Here is a 23,990-nt window from a genome sequence, read left to right on the forward strand (position 1 = left end):
AGCTGACCCATTGGAAAAGACCCTGATGCTGGGAGGCCTTGGGGGCAGGAGGAGAAGGGGATGACCAAGATGGCTGGATGGTATCACCGACTCGATGGACGTGAGTTTGAGTGAACCCCGGGAGTTGGTGATGGACAGGGAGGCCTGGCGTGCTGCGATTCACGGAGTTGCAGAGTTGGACATGACTGAGCAACTGAACTGAACTGAATGACTAGAAATATTTTGAATTTTAAGTAATTATTTTAGAAACAGTATATTTTAACTAGATCGATATGATAGTTTGTTGTGGAATAAGAAGGCTTGCTTAATTAATCTAAGGTTCCTTCCAGGTTTAAGATTCTATAGTTAAAAAACAATCAATCACGGAATCATCACATAAGAGGAACCACTGACCAAATGACTCAGAGTCATTCTTAGAGCATTTCTTAACATATTTGGGGAAAATTTCCATCATGTGAGATCGTCTCTCAACCTAAAAAGTACAAAACCTGGCAGCTTTCAGATTTAATTAAAATTGGACTTGCCCTCTGTCTTCATCACAGGTCAGTTTTTCCGCACTCATCTAAAGCCCGAGCAAAATAATTCTGCAAAGCCTACTGCTAACATTTATTTCAAATCACTTTTTAGTGGTTTGGGCAAGTTCCTGCTCTTAAGTTTTCATTTCCTCTTCCTTAAAATGGTGATGACCAGAACTGAGTAAGACTTGTCTGTGAAGCCTCCATAATCTGACTGGAATTTTCTTCCCTAGCCTCCTTTCCCCATTCCTCTCCTCTTTCTGCACAGCCTACTCCAGCCAAGACTGGCCGGTTATTCCTCACTCCGCGTGCTTCCCATCGGCATACTTCAACCCCAGCTTTCTCTGAATCTCCAGTGTCGACTCCATTTCCAACCTTGGCAACAATGTCTGCCCTTCTGGGAAAACTTTCCAGAATCTTTCTCAAAGAAAATGCTTGGGCTTTGGACTGAGTCAGACCCAGGTACATATCTGATCTTCATTCTCACTAGTTGTTTCTTGGTGGATTCTTTTAAAACATCAGCATCTATATCTTGTCTATAAACAAAATCCCAGACTACAGCGCGGTTAGGAGGCTAGATTGCATAAACAAGGCACACAGGTGCTAACAACATGTCTCAAGTCCATCAACGATTACTTCCTGCCGTGAACGACGATCATTCCTTCTAACTACTTACTGGATTGTTATTTGGGAAAGACAATTTGAGCTGGATCCCTACTCTCAAAATACATTTCACATGAATCAAAATTTTTTTTTTATTTTTTTTTAAATTAATTTATTTATTTTTAATTTTTACTTTACAATTCTGTATTGGTTTTGGCATAGATTGACATGAATCCACCACAGGTGTACATGCGTTCCCAAACATGAACCCCCCTCCCACCCCCCTCCCCACAACATCTCTCTGGATCATCCCCGCGCGTCAGCCCCAAGCGTGTCATATCCTGCATCAGACATAGACTGGCATTTCGCACATGAATCAAAATTTTAAATGTAAACAACAACGAAAGAAAGGAAGAAAAGACAGGTGAATTTACTGATGCTTTGGAGTGAAGGCTTTTCTAAGCAGGATGCAATAATCAAAAGATTGTACAACAAAGAGACTGATGATAACTAAATAAAAAATTTCAATATTCCTACAGCAAAAAAAATTAAAAGTTAAGTTATATCAAATGGACAAAGGGCTAACTTTCTAATTTATAAAGAGTCCTTGTATATCAACAAAAAATGCTGCATACTCTAATAGGAAAAATAGACAAAGAATTTGGTCAGGTAGCAAATATACATGACTAGTAAGTGTGAAAAGATGTTCCGTTTTGCTAATAAAGAAATATGGAAAGTGAAAGTCAGTCGTGTCTGACTCTTTGCCACCCCATGGACTGTATCCTGCCAGGCTCCTCTGTCCAGAGAATTCTCCATGCAAGAATACTTGAGCGGGTGGCTGTTCCCTTCATTCTCCTCTCCAGTGGATCTTCCCAAACCCAGGTCTCCCACATTGCAGGTGGAATCTTTAGCGCCTGAGCTACCAGGGAAACCCAAGAATACAGGAGTGGGTAGCCTATCCCTTCTCCAGGGGATCTTCCTGACCCAGGAATTGAACCGGGGTCTCCTGCATTATAGGAGATTCTTTTTTTACCAGCTGAGCTACCAGGGAAGCCCATAAAGAAATATAAATTAAAGCAAAGAAATAGTTTTTAACCTATTGTTAGGGTAAAAATTGAAAAGATAATATCTGATGTTGGTAGTGGTGTAGGGGCACAGGGCTTCTCATGCACTGTTTTGGGGGTACAAATTGGTTCTACTTCTGTTGCATTCAACTTAGCAAATTTTCTAAAATAGACAAAAGGACATTCCTTTGACTCACTCCTTGCACTGCTAGAAATTTAGCTTAGAAATAAATTCAGGACCTCCACTATAATGAGTTAGAGCTAGTTGCAAAACTTTTTGTAATAGAAACAAAAAAAGTAGGACACAACTGAGCAACTTCACTTCACTTCTTCAGTTCAGTCACTCAGTCACGGCTGACTCTGCGACCCCATGGACTACAGCATGCCAGGCCTCCCTGTCCATCACTGACTCCTGGAGTTTACTCAAACTCATAATAATGCCTGATAAATTGAGTTATAATGTATACCAAACATGGACTTCTACACAGTTATTAAAAATGCATGACATGGATGAGGATATTTCTAACAAATATTAAGTGGGACAAAACTGATGTCATCTGTGTGAATTGAAATGTGGGAGTAGGGTGGGTTGAGTATGTATCAATATACATACACAGTGCAATTATTTTTAGAAAAATAATAAGTAACTGAGAAGTGCTTACTTTTAGGAAGACCTGTGTGGGGAGGAAGGGGATAAGTGGAATAGAGGGATATTTTTATTAAAAGCCTTTCTGCACCAGTCTATGGCCTGGATGTAGTAACCATAGATGTATATTAATCTAAATTATACATACATGATAGTCAGCTCATCCTTTGTGGGCATTCGTTCTCAGCTTATCAGCTAAGACAACTAAAGGGGCCCAAAGTTTTGAGCACTGGATATAGTTTATTAACTAGATTAAGAAATACAGTATATTATTGTGTAGAAATTCAAACACTTTTTAGAAAGAAAGGCCTTCACACCAAAAGACTGGAACCACTGGTGATGGAGAGGGATAAAAATAAGACATGTCTAACTATGATAGGCAGAGAAGGCAATGGCACCCCACTCCAGTACTCTTGCCTGGAAAATACCATGGATGGAGAAGCCTGGTGGGCTGCAGTCCACGGGGTCGCTAAGAGTCAGGCACGACTGAGCGACTTCCCTTTCACTTTTCACTTTCATGCATTGGAGAAGGAAATGGCAACTCACTCCAGTATTCTTGCCTGGAGAATCCCAGGGACGGGGGAGCCTAGTGGGCTGCCATCTTTGGGGTCTCACAGAGTCGGACACGACTGAAGCAACTTAGCAGCAGCAGCAGCAGCAACTATGATGGGAGCTCCTTATTCTGTTGAAGGGGTAGGTGTGACTTTAAGAAAGATCTGTGATATTTCAACCCCACCTTGACAATCGATCTGAAAATGTGACGTAGTACCTACCTTCAGTTCCAACAGCTGGAATGTTTCAAATATCAGCAGCACTTATCACTGCTTAGAATGAATGACCTAATCATGTTTATAAGTAAATGAAATCTATTTTCTAATAGTGAAAATGTGGTTCTATGCTCTTCCCTGGTTGCTCAGATGGTAAAGAATCTGCCAGCAATATGGGAGATCCGGGTTTGATCCCTGGGTTGGGAAGATCCCCTGGAGAAGGGAATGGCCACCTACTCCAGTATTCTTGCCAGGAGAATCCCATGGGCGGAGGAGCCTGGTAGGCTACAGTCCATGGGGTCACAAAGAGTCTGGGGATAGAGTGACTAACACTAAGACAAGACAGGCTCTTATCAGTTCTCAGATTTGAATCCATTCAAACTTACAAACAACAGAAGTGGTCTTGAACTTCAGGCCAGCCTAACCCTGGGTCGTTTGCAGTCACCCTGGCGGGGGAGCAGGGGCCCCTGCTGTCACTTACGTCATGTATGTGAAAAAGGTGCTTAGCGGCTCCAGGGAGTGATTCCGGAAATACTCAAACTCTCTGCAGAGTTTTTTCCTCATCTCCGTGTCAATAACGGAAACAGTAAGAGGAGTGGCTTGATTAGCCAAGAAGTTGCCATAATCCGTGGTCTGGAGATGAATTTTCAGATCTGAAATTAAATAAAGCACCAGATCAGGTTAAATTTGGAACATGCATGAAAAAGCTTTACAACACTGACTGAATTTGCAGTAACTTTGTGATAAACTCATATTTATTTGCTGTTTATTGTTTATTTGATTGCACTGGGTCTTTGCTGCTGCCTGTGGACTCTCTAGTTGCGGCGACGTTTCCTGCTGCCGAGCACAGGCTCCTGTGCACGGGTTTCTGTGGCTCCAGCCCCTGGGCTCGGCTGTGGCTCACAGGGCCCGCGGCCCTCAGGCTTCAGGGGCTGTGACTAAGGGGCTCAGCTGCTCTGACTAACGGGCTCAGCTGCTCTGCAACATGTGGAATCTTCCCGGATCAGGGATGGAACTCCGGTTTCCTGCACTGGCAGGTAAATTCTTATCCACTCTCCCACCAGGGAAATCTGATAAATGCATATTTAATTATTACTACCTTATTAGACCTTAATATAAAGTCTACATATGATTTAGACTTGAATGTTAATCTCTAAAGCAATAAAAGATTCAGTGTTAATGCAGATAATCGAAAACAACTTTTGATTACATAGGAACCCTAGAATCATTAAGCATAGTTGAAAAGAACATTAGAAACCACCTAGTCCAGAGATTGCAAACTGGTTTTAACTGAGCCACTATTTGGAAATAGTGCTAAGAAAACTGTTTGAGGATACTAAGCCTCCATCCCTGCTTGATGGCAAAGAAAAGTTTATTATTAATATTTACCCTACAGATGAAGAAATTGAGTCTCAGTGGGTCTAAATGGGTTTTAACATTCAAAAAAACGAAGATCATGGCATCCGGTCCCATCACTTCATCAAGATCATGTTGTGAAATTGATTCAAAGCCAGTATCATACCTTTAAAAATATCTGTATTTTATTACCAATCAATTAAATCAGATTATCAATTATTCTGTTACAGAATAATTGATAAAATGATTTAATTGATAGGTAATTATTTAACCTCACTCATCTGAATTTCAAAAATACCTGGATAATACTTCTGGCACACCTCCTGTTCCAAAATATTACAAAGTCTTAATATGTTAACTCCAAAGAGGCAGTTCCAGTTTCTTAGTAATATCTTTTATCTTTTGGTTCCTTGGGTGGTACCCAACACATAAGTGTCTCAAATATCTGAACATCAGAAATGTCTTTGGCACCATCTAGCACATGACTGGAGTCAGTAGGGCGTCCTAGACTTTACTGTAATTTTCATTGAAACATTTATTGAGTATCTATTATGTGCTGTTACCACAGGAGACAAGATATATTCCTCATCTTCAAGGAAACTCATAATCTGGTGGCGGTAGAGGCACGAAAAAACAGATGATGCAACCAGCTGAGTTCAGGGATAAAGGTAAGAACCTTGATTCATGGGAACATAGAAAATGACTCGACGGATATGAGTTTGGGTGAACTCCAGGAGCTGATGATGGACAGGGAGGCCTGGCGTGCAGCAATCCACGGGGCCGCAAAGAGTCAGCCACTGAACTGAACTGAACTGAGAAAATGAGAGCAAATCTCAGAGGGATGAAAGCAAAACAAGCCTAGGAGAGTTTCTGGAAGAAGGTTAAGCCTTCAAGTGCTATGCAGGAGTGCAAGGAAGGCATTCCATGAATTCGTACAGGTGGCGAGGGGCAAGAAATTCAAAGCAGTTCAGTGCTGTTGAAGAGCTGAGTGGGAGAGAAGGAGGGGTAAGAAATGAAGCCAGAGAAATACACAGGGGCTGTCCCCAGGAAGACTTGGTGTGACATTCTTGATCCTGAGGATAGCAGAGAGCCCCCGTGGGTGATGAGCTGATCGCTCCGGTAGCTGATGCTCGAGGGGACACTTGCACTCAAGTGGTTCTGAGTGTCAGCAGACAGGCATTCTTCAGGGGCTGGAGTAGATGAGGCACCAGAAGTGCTCAGCATCTGACTGACCGCAGAATTTATTTGCTCAATTACCTATTTAATTAGCTTACCTAAAAAAAAAAAAAAAGCATACTCTTTCACCATGTCTTGTTTGGCTTTTGACAGTTCAGATTTTTATACAGTTTGACAGTGTGCAGTCTCAGCATGGAGAAATATTTGCCAACAGGAGTGACACAAATGGTATTTCTTCCAAAACCATGATATATGGCTCATGTGACATGTTTCTCTTTCAGCTGCCAGTGAGATGCTGAAATTAAATGTCTCGAGTGTTTCCGACCCTGCTTAAGCAATCTTGTAAAACTGTGGTTGGTGGACAGTTAAGTTAGAAGGAGCTTTGCCTCCCCACCCCAAGGTGATCCAAGGGACCCTTGAAATCAGATCTGAAGAAAATCTTAGCTTGAAATATCTGCTTTCTGAGTTAATATCATTATCTTTCGATGATACGATCATGCTGATAGTTTTGGGGTCACATGTTTTTCCTCGAATTTCCCCAAGTGCTTATGTAAACCTGTGTGCCTACGCGCTCAGTCACGTCCAACTCTTTGCGATCCCATGGACTGCAGTCCATCAGGCTCCTCTGTCCATGGGACTTTCCCAGGCAAGGATTCTGGAGTGGGTTGCCGTTTCCTGCTCCAGGGGATCTTGCCGACCCAGGGGTAGAACTTGAGTCTCCTACACGGGCAGGGCAATTCTTGCTGAGCCACCTGGGAGGCCGTGCTTATCTTAACAGGTATGTGATAAACAGAGCTTTGTGGTCAGATACATTTGGAATAAATAAGCTTCTTAACTGCAGGAACTGAAAGCCTTTAATACATTAATTTGAATGATTTCTTTGGAAAGAATTTGGTACAGAACTTCCCAAGCCACTGGAAAACAATGCAGCCTCCCACAGAGTACACTTTGGAAAATTACTCTTTTTTTGTGTTGCAAGTGGCACGTTTTCTTTTTTATTCAGATGAGCAACTATGAGATCACTGCCAACTAAATCCATTTTATAGGTCCCAAACACAATAGCACATTGGGAACAGATTCAGCCATTATAACAAATATCTGAGCATATCACACCGAGTATAACAGCATATATGCATATGTGCCTGCATGCATGTACAAAGAGTCATAATGTAAAAATGCTTCTTCTGTTGGTTGCAGTCATTGGGTTCAGGGAATTAGCTGAGATCTCTTGACTACTGAGGCAGGAAAACTCGCTGGTTGCTTGCTATCTTTTCTCTGTTGGTTTGTTCGGTAGTTCATTTTTTTTTTCCTGTGCAGCTTTTCCTGTTGGAACTCTTTAAAAATGAATGTCCAGACTGTTCACACTCCCGGTAGGTTTATGGCAAGGCAGCACCTGTACCTGTGAAAGATGGTATCTTTGAGCAGCCCCCTACCCCTTCCCCACACTCTGCTTGATGCTGAACTTATAGAAATTACCTGACCTTTCCAAACTCAGTTTTCTCACCTTCAAAATGGGTGAGAATGTATGCTTTTTGGGTTACTGTGAGGCTTTAAAAAAGATAATGTAGATGAAGACCTTTTTTGCCCCCTTACTTGTACCTATCTCCTTCCAAAATAATTTGATTCGATTGGCTAAGACTTTGATTTTTATTCCCTAAATCAGAATTTTCTTAAATAATATATTACCATCATACTTTACAGTTACTTAAATTTGAATAAATCTGTCAGTACTTTTAAAGCCAGATGCTTCTTCCTCCATTTTTGCTATGGTACTGCCATTCTCACGGTGATGAAACTTTGAAGAGTTTTCTTCAAGTCCTCTTTGAAGATTTATTAACTCCAAATCCCCTGCATCGTTTCTGGATATCTTCCCAGAGTTCCTCTCCCTACACCCCAGTTTAGAATGATGATGTCATAAACCTAGATCACTGTGGCAATCTCTTCATAGATTCTCCCAGGTTTGTTTCCTTTCTGTACTCCATGCCTCAAACTTTCATCTTTCCTAAGAAACACTTGGATCTTAGAATGACCCTCTAAGTAGATGGAGCTACTGAATTTTAGGCCGATTAGAAGCAACTTGAAAATTATTTGTATTTTACCACTGACAGACGATTTTAACATACAGTATAAGCCTCAACAATAATTCCCATTCCATAGATGAAGAAGCCGAAGCTCAGAGAAATAACCTGTACATCTTTCCATGCATACAGGTATTTGACTGCAGATTCGGACAGGACTCTCTCCTCACTCAATATTCTGAAGTTCCATAATTAGAACTTTGGTGGCCCTCAAAAATTTTCCCAGCACAAACTCCTGCGTTATTGTAATATTCTAGTATTGCAGGCAACCGCTTTACCCCTCACCAGTATGCTTTTATGTTTTTCTACTTATAGTCCATTAATTCTCCCCAAGAGCCTAGAATGGCTTATCAGCTCAACTCCCCTGACCCCACCTCCAGTTCCCCATTTCATTGGCATTTTCCCAACCCACTGTCCTTCAAGATTGTTTACTTTTGAATATATCCTCTAGCTATAAACTCTTCTTAAATTTTAATAGTTTTATTTATTCGTAGAATGATTGTTTCCAAAACAGACCAGTGCTCTTTGAAGGAAAGCAGAATCGACCACATAAGAGTCACACACCGAACACAATTAACCACAACCAGGAAACGGGAAGGATTTTTTAGGGATTTAAAAGTCTAGCAGAAGAGGGTAAATTTATTCTTGTTGTACCTACACGGCAATTCAGGTGGTGTTCTTATGACTTCCTGGGAATTCTCATGATTTACAGTTTACAAAACATTTTCAGAAATGTCTGATTACTTAGAAACTGGGAGTTAGGCCAGGGAGATACCATCAAATTAGAAAGGAAAGCACCATGGCTAAAAGTGAAGCAGCTGGCTTACACCCCAGGCCCAGAAAGCAGAGTCAGGACTTAAACAGGCAGACACGTCTGTTGCGTATTTTCAAATTCTTACCACGTGCAAAACACAGCCTTAGGCTAGGGAAGCTAGGAGACAAAAAAGGATATGGTGTGGTTTCTATCCTTTAAAAAAAGTCTTTTTTTTTTTTTAAGTTCAGTTTTACTGAGGTATAACCAAGTTCAGTTTTACTGAGGTATAACCAACAAATCAAATTCTAAGGCATTTAAAGTATACGTGGTGGTGATCTGATACACTCCAACACTGTGAAAGGATTCTCCCACCTCGTTAACTAACACCTCTATAAGCAGACCTATTTATAGTTTCTGCCCTTGAGAAACTTACAATTTAGGAGGGGATAGATTCATTTATTCATTCAGGAATTAAGTATATCTTTACAAATAGCTGTGAAAAGAAGAGAAGTGAAAAGCCAAGGAGAAAAGGAAAGATATAAGCATCTGAGTGCAGAGTTACAAAGAATAGCAAGAAGAGATAAGAAAGCATTTCTCAGCGATCAATGCAAAGAAATAGAGGAAAACAACAGAATGGGAAACACTAGAGATCTCTTCAAGAAAATTAGAGATATCAAGGGAACATTTCATGCAAAGCTGGGCTCGATAAAGGACAGAAATGGTATGGACCTAACAGAAGCAGAAGATATTAAGAAGAGGTGGCAAGAATACACAGAAGAACTGTACAAAAAAGATCTTCACGACCAAGATAATCACGATGGTGTGATCACTCACCTAGAGCCAGACTTCCTGGAATGTGAAGTCAAGTGGGCCTTTGAAAGCATCACTACAAACAAAGCTAGTGGAGGGGATGGCATTCCAGTTGAGCTATTTCAAATCCTAAAAGATGATGCTGTGAAAGTGCTGCACTCAATATGCCAGCAAATGTGGAAAACTCAGCAGTGGCCAGAGGACTGGAAAAGGTCAGTTTTCATTCCAATTCCAAAGAAAGGCAATGCCAAAGAATGTTCAAACTACCACACAATTGCACTCATTTCACACGCTAGTAAAGTAATGCTCAAAATTCTCCAAGCAAGGCTTCAGCAATACATGAACCCTGAACTTCCAGATGTTCAAGCTCATTTTAGAAAAGGCAGAGGAACCAGAAATCAAATTGCCAACATCTGCTGGATCATGGAAAAAGCAAGAGAGTTCCAGAAAAACATCTATTTCAGCTTTATTGACTATTCCAAAGCCTCTGACTGTGTGGATCACAAGAAACTGTGGAAAATTCTGAAAGAGATGGAAATACCACACCACTTGACCTGCCTCTTGAGAAACCTGTATGCAAGTCAGGAAGCAACAGTTAGAACTGGACATGGAACAGCAGACTGGTTCCATATAGGGAAAGGAGTACGTCAAGGCTGTATATTGTCACCCTGCTTATTTAACTTCTATGCAGAGTACATCATGAGAAATGCTGGGTTGGAAGAAGCACAAGCTGGAATCAAGATTGCTGGGAGAAATATCAATAACCTCAGATATGCAGATGACACCACCCTTATGGCAGAAAGTGAAGAGGAATTCAAAAGCCTCTTGATGAAAGTGAAAGAGGAGAGTGAAAAAGTTGGCTTAAAGCTCAACATTCAGAAAACAAAGATCATGGCATCCGGTCCCGTCACTTCATGGGAAATAGATGGGGAAACAGTGGAAACAGTGTCAGACTTTATTTTGGGGGGCTCCAAAATCACTGTTGATGGTGAATGCAGCCATGAAATTAAAAGACGCTTACTCCTTGGAAGGAAAGTTATGACCAAACTAGAGAGCATATTCAAAAGCAGAGACATCACTTTGCCAACAAAGGTCCATCTAGTCAAGGCTATGGTTTTTCCTGTGGTCATGTATGGATGTGAGAGTTGGACTGTGAAGAAGGCTGAGTGCCGAAGAATTGATGCTTTTGAACTGTGGTGTTGGAGAAGACTCTTGAGAGTCCCTTGGACTGCAAGGAGATCCAACCAGTCCATTCTGAAGGAGATTAGCCCTGGATTTCTTTGGAAGGAATGATGCTAAAGCTGAAACTCCAGTACTTGGCCACCTGATGCGAAGAGTTGATTCATTGGAAAAGACTCTGATGCTGGGAGGGATTGGGGGCAGGAGGAGAAGGGGACGACAGAGGATGAGATGGCTGGATGGCATCACCGACTTGATGGACAGGAGTTTGAGTGAACTCCGGGAGTTGGTGATGGACAGGGAGGCCTGGCGTGCTGCGATTCATGGGGTCGCAAAGAGTCGGACACAACTGAACGGCTGAACTGAAGTGAATTGTGATAACTCAGGGGACTAGATAGATAAACGAGACAAACGTCCTGCCCCAGAGTGACATACTTACGCAAATATCACAGATGCTGTCCAGAATTAGGTACATTTCACAGCACAATACAGCACAGAATTGAGACCTGTCTATTCTATCCCAATAGGAATGAGTAGAAAAGGGTTTATAGAGAAAGTGACTTCGAATGGAGACTTTAAAGAGGAATGCTCATTCTCCAGGCAAGCAAGATGCAGAATGTAATTTGTGGCTGAAGGAATAACTGTAGAGAAAGGCAGAAGAGCTCTGAGGAAATGCTTACCAGGTAGAGATGGGATGGAAATTGGCCAGTTAGCTCAACTGGTTCGCTGCTGCTGCTCAGCTGCTTCAGTCTTGTCCGACTCTGTGAGACCCTATGGACTATAGCCCACCAGACTCCTTTGTCCATGGGATTTTCCAGGCCAGAATACTGGAGTGGGTTGTCATGCTGTCCTCCAGGGGATCTTCCCGACCCAGGGATCAGACTCAGGTCTCCTGCCTTTCGGGCAGATTCTTTATCGTCTGAGCCACCAGGGAAGCCCCATTGGTTAGAGTGTGGTGCTAACAACGCCAAGGTCACTGGTTTAATCCTCATAGGCCAAGCTGTCTAGCTTTTAAACTGAATTAAATTTATCCTGCCTGATGAAAGTATTTTTGAACACTGATAATATTGTATATGCATTTTTTATACAAGGCAGAGAAAATAAGTGCTATAATTAGGGCTTCCTGGGTAGCTCAAATAGTAAAGAATCTGCCTGCAATGTGGGAGACCTAGGTTCCATCCCTGGGTGGGGACGATCCCTTGGAGGAGGGCATGGCAACCCACTCCAGTATCCTTGTCTGGAGAAACCATGGACAGAGGAGCCTGGTGGGCCCCAGTCTGTGGGATCCCAAAGAGCTGGACATGCCTGAGTGACTAACACTTTCATTTTCACATAATTAGAGGTACAAATAATGTGTAAAGGAGATTGGTGAAATCCCTTTGAAATAAGAGTCTTCCTTCTATAAGAGTTTTTTTTTAATTTAGACTACCTTTTAATAGATAGTAGGTATTTTCACTTTCATGCATTGGAGAAGAAATGGCAACCCACTCCAGTGTTCTGGCCTGGAGAATCCCAGGGACGCGAGAGCCTGGTGGGCTGCCGTCTATGGGGTCACACAGAGTCGGACACGACTGAAGCGACTTAGCAGAGCATAGCATAGATAAGGTCTCCTAGTTGTCAACTATGCATCCACACGCCTGCCACTCATTACTAGTCCCAATAACTACTATTTTTAATTCCACATGAATCCTTTCACAGTTTATTAAGACTTTTCTTTTTTTTTTTTTTTTGTAGTTATAGGATATTACCTTATATAACTGTTTATTTATTTAACCAGCTCCCTTACAGTGGACATTTGATTGGTTTTTCATTTTCTGCCAGTCCCAACAACGCTACACAAAGTCCCAGGCCAAGTGTACATGCATTTAGAATTTTGAGGCCCAACCGCTCTCATTAAGGGGTTCTTATTCTTTCAGTGTTTTTATTTCTTAGAGTGGGAGCCCTTTTAGGGCGGGGAATTATCTTTTTCATCTTTCCTTCCCTGGCTCTAACTAGAAAGTGCTGAGTACACGCATCAATTCCCACATGAAGCCACGGTTGGAAAGGAATGGAGGTCATGTCCCTTGAAAGGGAAGCATTAATGATTGTTCGTAAGCTGTAATCAGCTCCTCTCATTCGCTTCCCAAAAACGACAGCAGAGACGACAAGGAAAAGGCTGGGTCCAGACCTCTCACCATACCCGAGAGCCAGGGGTCACGTTCACCACTGCAGCTCCGCCGCCTGCCCCCGCCCCGGCTCCTCTGTCCATGGAATTCTCCAGGCAGGAATACTGCAGTGGGTGGCCACTTCCTTCTCCAGGGGACCTTCACCACCCAGGGATCCAACCTGCGTCTCCAGCATTGCAGGTGGATTCTTCACCTCTGAGCCACCAGGGAAGGCTATTTCTTACTAAATTTTTGAGCTCTGAAGTGTTCATCTTACCACTTTGTCTTTTTTTTTTTTTTTTTGAAGAGGAAAGAATACTTACAAAAGGTCTGGTTTGTAATTTAAAAATCTAATGAAAATAGCATTGTTGCCATGAAAAGACATGAAGGAGCATCAAATGTATGTTATTAAGTGAAAGAAACCAGTCCGGAAAGGTTACATACTTAATGATCACAACTGTGTGACATTCTGGAAAAGGCCAAACTAGGGAAACAGCACAATGACCAGTGGTTCCTGCAGGGGGTCACGGATACGGAGAGTAGTCAGAGCACAGAATAATTTCAGGGCAGTGAAAATACTCTGTATAATGTAACAGTGGTGGACACATGTACATTTGTCCGTTCCCATAGAATATGAAAGAGGAGAGTGAAAAATCTGGCTTAATACTCAAGAGTTAAAAAACTAAGATCATGGCATCTGTCCCATCATTTCATGGCAAATAGATGGGGAAACAATGGAAACAGTGACAGACTTTATTTTCTTGGGCTCCAAAATCACTGCAGGTGGTGACTGCAGCCCTGAAATTAGAAGACACTTGCTCCTTGGGAGAAAAGCTATGCAGTATATAAAAAGCAGAGACATTACTTTGTCAACAAAGGTCCATATAATCAAAGCTATGGTTTTACCGATAGTCATGTATGGATGTGAGAACTGGACCATAAAGAAGGCTGAGCACTGAAGAATTGATGCTTCTGAACTGTGGTGTTGGAAGAGACTCTTGAGAGTCCCTGGGACTATAAGGAGATCAAACCAGTCCATCCTAAAGGAGATCAGTCCTGAATATTCATTGGAAGGACTGATGCTGAAGCTGAAGCTCCAATATTTTGGCCACCTGATTGGCAGCGCTGACTCATTAGAAAAGACCCTGGTGCTTGGAAAGATTGAAGGCGGGAGGAGAAGGGGACGACAGAGGGCAAGATGGTTGGATGGCCTCACCGACTCAATGGACATGAGTTTGAGTAAGTTCTGGGAGATGGTGAAGGACAGGGAAGCCTGGTGTGCTGCAGTCCAAGGGGTCGCAAAGAGTCGGACACGACTGAGTGAATGAACAACATAGAATGTATGAGTGGTTGCAATGTAAACTCTGGACTCTGCATGATTATGATGTATCGAGCATAGGTTCACGGATTATAAAAAATGCGCCTTTCTAGTGGAAGACGCTGATAACGGGGAGGCTATGCATGTACGGGAGCAGGGGTTATATAAAAAATCTCTGTACTTTCTCCTAAATTTTGCTGTGAACCTATAGCTGCTCTAAAAAAAAAAAAAAACTAATTAAAAATTAGCAGTGTTAATTCTTCTAAAGACAATTTTATGGCCCTTTCACATTATTATTTTGGTTCAAGTTAGTTGTAAATAACTTTTTTTTAAAGTCACTTTTTAGGAATTTTCTGTGTGCAGTACCAGTGATACAGGCTATGTGAACTGGCTTCCTCCCTACTCCTGGGAAGGACTGAGTCACGGAGAGGCCTGAAATAGAGGGTCCTAGTGACTGGTTCAGGTGGCTGTTAGTCAGGGTCAGATCTTGGAGCAAGTGAGTATTTCTGACCATACTCACTTGCGCAATCATAAATGCCAGGATTTTTCAAAGCTTTTGTGGACAATCTTCATATTTTGTTCTTCCAAAATGAACTGAAACCTCCTGTGTTCCTGGTAAGTGGTTCTAAAACAATTCGTTGGTGCCAGGATACTTTTCTTTTAAAGACTAGAGAAATTTAAAAGACTAAAGGCAAATTTAATCTTTGCCAAATTAGCTTTCCTCTACCGTAAGTGCCTGCTTCGACACATAGTACTATCCCGACAGTGCTTTACCGGCCCTTCTTTACCCGTCACGTGTATGGTGTATATTACGTGCAAAAATAAACAGAAATCCTAAAGTCCTTAACTTCTGTCCCAAGGAGTGTCCATGATTGCTCCTTGCGTGTTTTAAGCCAGCTGTGGGTGGCTGGGTTTCTCTCAGTGAATTCACAAATGCAATAGCTGAGCTGATTTTCACAAGTGCCTTATTTCCCAACATCCTATAAGATAAACAGGCAAGGCAGACCTTATTATTTTCTATATCAAAATGGAGCTGAGAGCAACATCAACCTATTCATGGATCTTCCATTCATGCTCAGGAGGCAGACCTTTAGTGGAAAAAGCATAATAGATGCAGATGTCTGCATACCCGACCCTTGGTGAGATTGGTGGTTAGATTGGTCATAGCCACGCCAAGCCTCAGAGTCCTCAGCTGAAGACATGAAACCTTTATTTAGATTGATTTTCTCAGCAGTCATTATAACCTGCAGTTTGAGGGCATACTTGATATTCACAAGAGTCTCCAAAAAGATTGGGAACAGATTCAAACACAGTTGTGAAATGAATGGTTGACAAAGAAACATTACTAGGAGAAAAGAAAGGTAGAAATCATGAGATATCATGAAACTAACGAACGGTGTACGTAGGAAGGTTTCTTATTTGGGGCTCAGGATGACTTCAGCTGGTCCATGACTCCTTGATATTACATGGAAAATTCTGTATGTGTGCACCTGTGTGTATTTTTCTAAGAAATTCACTCTTCAGGCCTTCAAGAGTCTGAAACCTTTCCTTCTCCCCCAAATTGAAGCTGAGGGTGGTTTCTCTCTGAATTCTTTAGTGAGCAGGCTTAAACCTTGCTTTGTATCACGAAGACATTTATGTATGGTTTGTGTTTAATTTTGCATTCCTCAACTCATTTAAAAGCCTGCTGAGAACTACTGAATTCATTCAAATGGTTTCTCTCGGAAGCATTCATTCTGCCTTGTGCTCATTAATTTCTTCTACCTCAATTTATGCTTATTTTCTATATGTATTCTCCAGGCACCAAACTCCAAATTAAATATGCTGAAATGATCTAGGATTTGGAATTAAATTGCAATTATTTGTAGCCAACAGAATTAGTTATCATCTACAAGATTTGTCTAGCCATTTCCATCGCTAATGAAAAGAGAGGAGCTCCCTTAACTTAGGCAGTTCTGCCTTAATTCTGTTTGGCTTTACCCTCAGCCCTGCCTGGGAAGCCTACAAAGTCACCTTGTTTTTCTGTCTTGTTTTCGCTTTCTAATACTCTTCCTGGCAGTTTATTACTTTCTTGTTTTTTCTAGAATGATCTGGACATTTTAAAGCACCCTGTTATTGACATTATGATGCTTTTATAAGCATGTTTCAAAGTTATAAATGTAGCCGTATTTAATAATAAAGTGAAAGTGAAGTTGCTCAGTCGTGTCCGACTCTTTGCGACTCCATCCATGGACTATTGCCCATCAGGCTCCTCCATCCATGGAATTTTCCAGGCAAGAGCACTGGAGTGGGTTGCCATTTACTTCTCCAGGGGATCTTCCTGACTCAGGGATTGAACCCGGGTTTCCCACATTGCAGGCAGATGCTTTACTGTCTGAGCCACCAGGGAAGCCCCTTTAATAATAAAAATACTATATTATAGATGTGAAATCTTTGGTAAGGCTTTGAAAACATTGTAGTTTAATTTCCAGACAGGAAGGGGAAACCAGGAGGTACTGGTCAAAGGGTATGCAGTGTTGGTTACACAAGACAAATAGGTCCTAGAGATCTGCTGTAGAGCATGAAGCTGCAGTCCTCACACACACATGCACACACACAAACAATAGAGGGCAGGAGAAAACCTTTAGAGGGGTCAGATGGGTTTATGGCACAGACTGTGGTGACTTCCCAGGTGTATACCCATCCCTAAGCTCATCAAGTTGTATACATTAAATATGTACAGCTTTTGTATGTCAATCATATCTCAGTAAAATGGTTAAAAAAAAGAGATAATTGGCTTTGTAGAGTCCTAAAGAAAATCAACCTTGAACATTCACTGGAAGGACTGATGCTGAAGCTGAAGCTCCAATACTTTGGCTCCCTGATGCGAAGAGCTGATTAATTGGAAGAAAAAGACCCTGATGCTGGGAAAGATTGAAGGCAGGAGAAGGGGATGACAGATGGTTGGATGGCATCACTGACTCAATGGACATGAGTTCGAGCAAACTCTGGGAAGTGGTGAAGAACAGGGAAGCCTGGCGTGCTGCAGTCCATGGGGTTGCAAAGAGTCGGACACATCTTAGCGACTAAAGAACAACAAGAGTGCTTCATAGCTCTTCACACATTCTCTTGTGTATTGCCTTATTTATTTCTCCAAACCACTCAGCAGAGCAGGCAGCATTACCACCCAGTTTTACAAAGAAGGAATCAGCCTCGGAGGTTTTGACCTTCAGGTCTGACCCTCTGTAGAGGTCAAGTGAAGGGATTCTCCAGGCAGGAATACTGGAGTGGGTTGCCATTTCCTTCTCCAGTAGAGGTCAAACTCAGGGCTTTTGAATCCAGGGTGGCCTCACCACATACCTGTCTCTTGATTTTTTTTCTTAAGCTCCAATGAAGACAAATCTCAAATACACATGCCCTCATATTAATAGACACCGAGAAAGCAGATAGAATAAAATTCCCTATACCAAAGTTTGGGGGGCGGGGGAGGAGGGGGAATTAGGGCTGTAGATCCCTGGACAGTTTAGTGACACCCTTCTCCAAATACCCTTCTCCAAATATTTATAAATATGTAGAATGAAAATATATAGAATTACAAAGTATATCAAAATATCGTTACTAAGAAATTGTAAAATGTGTGACAACGTGCTTCTTTATTAAGACGGTAAATATCAAGGATGAGTCCAATATCTGGCATACTTTGAAACAGTGAAAGCATAAACAGTATTTCAAGGCATCTGCAAGAACAGTAAGAGGATATGAAAACACTGGATTTCCGTTCAAAGTGCTAACCAGCTGTGATTTGTTGCCTATATTCATAATGAAAGGAAGACTATCGAAAATAGAGATGCAATTTTTCCCCCCTAGTCAAAATTCAGGACCCCTGATGTCTGGATCTTGGGCTGAAGACACCGCCCTGGACTTTAGGCAAGGGGGACACAGTCCCTGGCCCGCGCTTCCTTCCAGCGGGCGGCGTCAGCCCCCTTTTTCCCCTTCTCGAAGAGCGGCGCTTACCTTCCAGGTTCTCACACTGGACCAGGCTGACGTAGTCCCGCCGGGTCAGGAGGCCGGCCTTGCAGCCGCGCACCAGGCCCTCCAGGTAGCCATGGTCGGCGTTGAAGTTCAGCTCTGCGCTCTCGAGCATCGCGGGAAAGACCGCCCGTGGCTGCAGGGGCGCTCGGGCCTGGAGGGGCGCTCCGGTCCGGAGGGGCGCACGGGTCTGCAGGGGCCCGCGGGTCTGCAGGAGCCCTCGGGTCTGGAGGGGCGCGCGGGTCTGCAGGGGCGCCCGGGTCTGCAGGGGCCCTCGGGTCTACAGGGGCGCGCCGGTCTCCCGAGTGGCGAGGCGGCGATCTCTCAGCTGATAGTCACGCTGTGGTGACCGGTTCCCTCCGCTTTCAAAGGCTTTCCACACAGCCGGCCCAGCCCTGTTTTTCCATCCACAGTGGATGAGCCAGATAACCCGAGGGGGACCCGGGAGCAAAGCCCTGCCGAGGGAGGGGATCTTGGGAGGGACGGAGGGTCAGACGCCCGGTCCCCGCCCCGCTCTGCTATTGCAGCCTTGCTGCACCTGAATGTTGGGCAAACAATCCTCCCCCATCCGAGCTTCTGTGCTTTCAATTGTAGATTACATTCCTCTTAAACGTATTGAGGGCTACTAAGAAGAGAGGGCTTTAACACACACACACACCACACACCTTATGTGAATATCGAAAGTGAGCAGGCGGTTTGGAGAACCCCGAGAAGCTCATTTGGCAGCACGGTGTTCGTAACACAAAACTCTAGTAATGCCTTGGGCTTAGCCGCTCAAGTCGTGTCCGACTCTTTGCGACCCCATGGACTGCAGCCCGCCAGGCTCCTCTGTCCATGGGATTCTCCAGGCAAGAATACTGGAGTGGGTTGCCATGCCCTCCTCCAGGGGACTTTCCCGACCCAGGATTCGAACCCAGCTCTCCCGCATGGCGGGCTGATTCTTTACCGTCTGAGACGCCCGCAGGGAAGCCGCAGTAATGGCTTACCCTGCTCTAAGTCTCCTAGCTGCTTCCCCCTCGCCCCGGTCCTGAGGCAGAGACCAGAAGGCAGTCCAGGAGCAGGCACACAGCGCTGGCTGTGATTCTGTAATAATAAGCCACTGTCTTTGCAAACTCTGTCTTTAAGAGGTGCTCTTCATTCTCTTTTTCCCTTCTAAATCTCAGGATTTACTCAGAGGAGTATCTGGACATATTCTATTCCTGAGGTCAGGCCTGTCCTGCTCTTTAGCCCCTCCAGGCTCCTCCGTCCAGGGAATTTTCCAGGCAAGAATGCTGGGCTGGGTTGCCATTTCCCACTCCAGGCGATGTAGCCCTACTTCTGGGGCTTCCCTGGCACCTCAGTCAGTAAAGAATCCACCTGCACTGCAGGAGACCCGGGTTCAATCCCTGGGTGGGGAAGATCCCCTGGAGAAGGGAATGGCTACCCACTCCAGGATTCTTGCCTGGAGAAGCCCATGGACAGAGTAGCCTGGTGGGGTACAGTCCATGGGGTCACAAGAATTGGACCCGACTTAGCAACTTCACCACCACCACCGCTCCAGGGGATCTTACCCACCCAGGCCTCCAACCTAGTCTCTCGTGTCTCCCGCATTGGCAGGCGGATTCCTTACCACTGCACCGCCTGGGAAGCCACAGTGTTGGTGTGGTGGTGCTGGTTTAGTAGCTAAGTCCTCTTGAACTCTTTGTGACCCCAGGGATCGAATGCACAGAAGTCATAGTATTATTACCAAATCACAAATAAGGGACCGACTCTCAGAAGTTGGGAGGCAGCTCCGAATGCACAGCAAAATTAAGCTGGGATGTAACTTGTTTCCTGCTCCCCAAAGGAACACTGGTTCTCCCTTAAACCTAGCTCGAACATTGTGCCAAGCATCCTGAGTATGCTTTCACACATGTTGTGTTTCACTGTCATATACATTATGTCAAATTCCTAACTGAAGTTAAAGTGTCAGAAATTCTCCAGTATTTCTAAGTCTTTCTCAGTATTTCTAAGACCGCATGCCATGGAGCAGGGCAGCTCTCGGGTTCCCTTACCCTGATGCCCTCCGGCCTCTTCCCAATCAAAGTCTTTTGCTTTGTCAGTACGTGCGTCTCCTAGAACAGTGTCTTTCCCAGTGTTACACAAGAGGCCACTTTGGGTTTTGAGAGGGGTCCCCCTTCCGGTAACAGTTACATTGTGAATTGCAAAAAATTTGAAGAAATAGTCTTTCAGTATTCAAAAACCATTGACTACTTTTTTTTCAACAAAGAAGCCAGTCACGTTACATATGTCTTCATTGTTCATTTTTGTCCTACTCATTAATGTAAATAAAAATACCAGCCAATCACCATCGGAACTACAATCATTTGTCAGTTGCAACCAAATTTTGGCAACAGAAACTAGAGCTGAACAAAAATCAATGAAAGCATACTGTGAAAATCAATAGGGTAAATGGAATTTATATGAAAAAATATTATTTTATTGCTATTTGTAATTTGGGGGATACACATCCATTATATCATAAACTTTATGATAAACAAATGTACCTATTTTGGAGGGAGAGCCAGTTTTTAAGCATTTACAGCGTAACACAAAATCTTCATAGTTTTGCTGTGAACTAGCCCTTAATGTCAACACGCTCAAAAAAGAATGGATTTTGGGTGTGTGCGAAAACTTGTTTTTCATATTTTATATTCATAAGCAGTTCCAAAGTTTCTTTAAAATTTATATACATCTACTTTCGCTACTTTTATGAAATTGATGGATGAGGTAAGCAAAGTATTTCCCTTTTTCTTGAATGAGCAAACATGTCTTATTCTTGCTAAAGATGCTTGTAAAAAATGAGATCAAACTCATGGGATATGAGAGGAAACCCAGAACAGTGACAGTAATCTAGAGCTTCTTCTTAAATGGCTCCTTCTGGTGGACACATAATAAGAAGGTTCACTTCAGTGTTTAAACTACCAGCGATGTTTAGGAGAGTGGGCTTCGGCGTGCGACAGAGCATGAGCTTCAGTGACTTCTTTTCTCTAAGTGCCAGTGTTTTCATGTGTAAAATGAGGGATAGCAACACCTCGGTTTGTTGCAAATATTAAATGAGATACAGTCCTAAATATACTTAGCAAGTGTGGGTATATGTGCTAAGAAGCAACTGCAACGGCTTCTCCTCTCGTTACTGTAAAACACTGTAATTTCAGTTCCTCAACTAGTCTGCATTCCTGAAAGCCAGGATCAGTATCTTACTCATCTTTCTGTCTCTCAAGCGCCTAGCAGCATGCCTTGAGGAAAGCAGATACTTGATAGCTGTCCGCTGGATAAAATTATGCTTAACAGAATCGTTAGCTCCAGGTGTCTCCAGGAAACCTTATATTTGGCAATTGTATTTGAAGAATGAAGGTATTTTGTGGTTTTCTAGCATGCTATACATCTGTATGTATGCCTATCTATATAGAATATATAGGACTTCTTACAACTTTCTGATAATTTTAAGAGCTCCCAAGAGTCATTAGTTTTGCAGCCATTAGAAGGTCAACTTATTCTATAAAGAATGGAGCTATTTTAGAGAGATGCAATGTCTATTCTCCTAAGCAGAAAATGGTTGTCTTTTTTTTTCAGATGTAGCAGGCTCTCGAGAGGACAGGGAGGAAGCAAAGAAGATTTAGACTCCTTCCCACTGGCCTGGATGTTGCCATTCAGTTGACTAAAGCAAGCCAGGGCTAAACTCTGAGGTGGCTGTGGACAGCCACACCCAGCCTCAGACATTCCCTCAGAGTGTCTTCAAAGGCCGTGCTGTGTAGGATTCATCCTGGGGTGGGCCCAGGGTGCCATCCTCAACGACAAAGTCAAAGGCCAAGTCAAAGGCCTTTCTTAAAGCTGCTGCTGTTGCTGCTGCTGCTGCTGCTGCTGCTGCTAAGTCGCTTCCGTCGTGTCCGACTCTGTGCGACCCCATAGACGGCAGCCCACCAGGCTCCCCCATCCCTGGGACTCTCCAGGCAAGAACACTGGAGTGGGTTGCCATTGCCTTCTCCGTTCTTAAAGCTATCACTACTTAAAACAAACAGTCTCTGTTGCAACCATTCACCTCTGCCTTTGCAGCAGTCCTAGATCACATAAACAAATGAACTTGACTGTTTGCCAGTAAAACGTCACCAAAAACATGTGGTGAGCCAGATTTGGCCTCTGGATCACAGTTGCTGGGTCTGCTCTCGAGCATCACCCACCTCCTCCCTTCCCTGACTGACTGTCAAGGAAACCCAAGATATCCTATGTCTTGTCCATAAAGATGTCAGTATCTCTAGAAGACAAGAATCCTTTAGTAATAATATTCTATTGTCGTGTGAGTGTGTGTGTTGGTCACTCAGTTGTGATACCATGAACTGTATGTAGTGCATCCGGCTCCTCTGTCCAGGGAATTTTTCAGACAAGAAGACTGGAGTGGGTAACCATTTGCTTCTCCTTGGGATCGTCCCAAACAAGGGATCAAACCTGGGTCTCCTGCATTGCAGTCAGATTCTCTACCATCTGAGCCACCAGCGAAGTCCACTGATATATATACTATATTATGTGTTAATGACCTGGATAACCACAGTGGTGTGGTTACTCACCTAGAACTTAGCATCCTGGAGTGTGAAGTCAAGTGGGGCTTAGGAAGAATTACTGCAAAAAAAGCTAGTGGAGGTGATGGAATTCCAGTTGAGCTATTTCAAATCCTAGAAGATGATGCTGTGAAAGTGCTACACTCAATATGCCAGCAAATTTGGAAAACTCAGCAGTGGCCACAGGACTGGAAAAGGGCAGTTTTCATTCCAGCCCCAAAGAAAGGTACTTCCAAAGAATGTTTAAACTATTGCATAACAGCACTCATTTCACATGCTAGCAAGGTAATGCTCAAAATCCTTTAAGCTAGACTTCAATGGTATGTGAACAGAGAACTTCCAGATGTACAACTTGGATATAGAAAAGGCAGAGGAATCAGAGATCAAATGGCCAAAATCAGCTGGATCATAAAAAGCAAGGGAATTCCAGAGAAACATCTACTTCTGCTTCATTGATTATGCTAAAGTCTCTGAACTGTGTGGATCACAACAAACTGTTGAAAATTCTTAAAGAGATAGGAATACCAGACCACCTTACCTGTCTCTTGAGAAACTTGAATGCAGGTCAAGAAGCAACAGTTAGAACTGGACATGGAACCATGGACTGGTTCCAAACTGGGAAAGAAGTACATCAAGACCATATATTGTCACCCTGCTTATTTAATTTCTATACAGAGTACATCATGAGAAATGCAAGGCTGGATGAAGCACAAGCTGAAATCAAGATTGCTGGGAGAAATATCAATAACCTCAGATACACAGATGATACCACTCTAACTACAGAAAATGAAGAGGAACTAAAGAGCCTCTAAATGAAGGTGAAAGAGGAGACTGAAAAAGCTGGCTTAAAACTCAACATTCAAAAAGCTAAGCTCATGGCATCTGGTCCCATCACTTCATGGCAAATAGATGGGGCAACAATGGAAACAGTGACAAACTTTATTTTCTTGGGCTCCACAGTCACTGTGGAAGGTGACTGCAGCCATGAAATTAAAAAA

The 23,990-nt window shown here is 43.1% G+C and overlaps 1 protein-coding gene across 1 annotated transcript in view; it reads right to left on the reverse strand.

The window, feature by feature from the left end:
* The window catches only part of ATP6V0D2 (ATPase H+ transporting V0 subunit d2), a 55,469-nt gene extending 36,764 nt beyond the window's left edge, over nucleotides 1-18,705 (reverse strand). The window contains exons 1-2 of the mRNA XM_040261135.1: nucleotides 18,404-18,705; nucleotides 4,077-4,248 (exon numbers count right to left, since the gene is read on the reverse strand). Coding sequence (XP_040117069.1) covers nucleotides 4,077-4,248; nucleotides 18,404-18,533 — 302 coding nt within the window. The 5' untranslated portion in view covers nucleotides 18,534-18,705. The remainder of the gene's footprint in view (nucleotides 1-4,076; nucleotides 4,249-18,403) is intronic.
* Between the last annotated feature and the right edge of the window lie 5,285 nt (nucleotides 18,706-23,990).

The sequence above is a fragment of the Oryx dammah genome, unplaced genomic scaffold, assembly GCF_014754425.2.
Source record: "Oryx dammah isolate SB20612 unplaced genomic scaffold, SCBI_Odam_1.1 HiC_scaffold_19, whole genome shotgun sequence".
NCBI classification, from domain to species: domain Eukaryota; kingdom Metazoa; phylum Chordata; class Mammalia; order Artiodactyla; family Bovidae; genus Oryx; species Oryx dammah.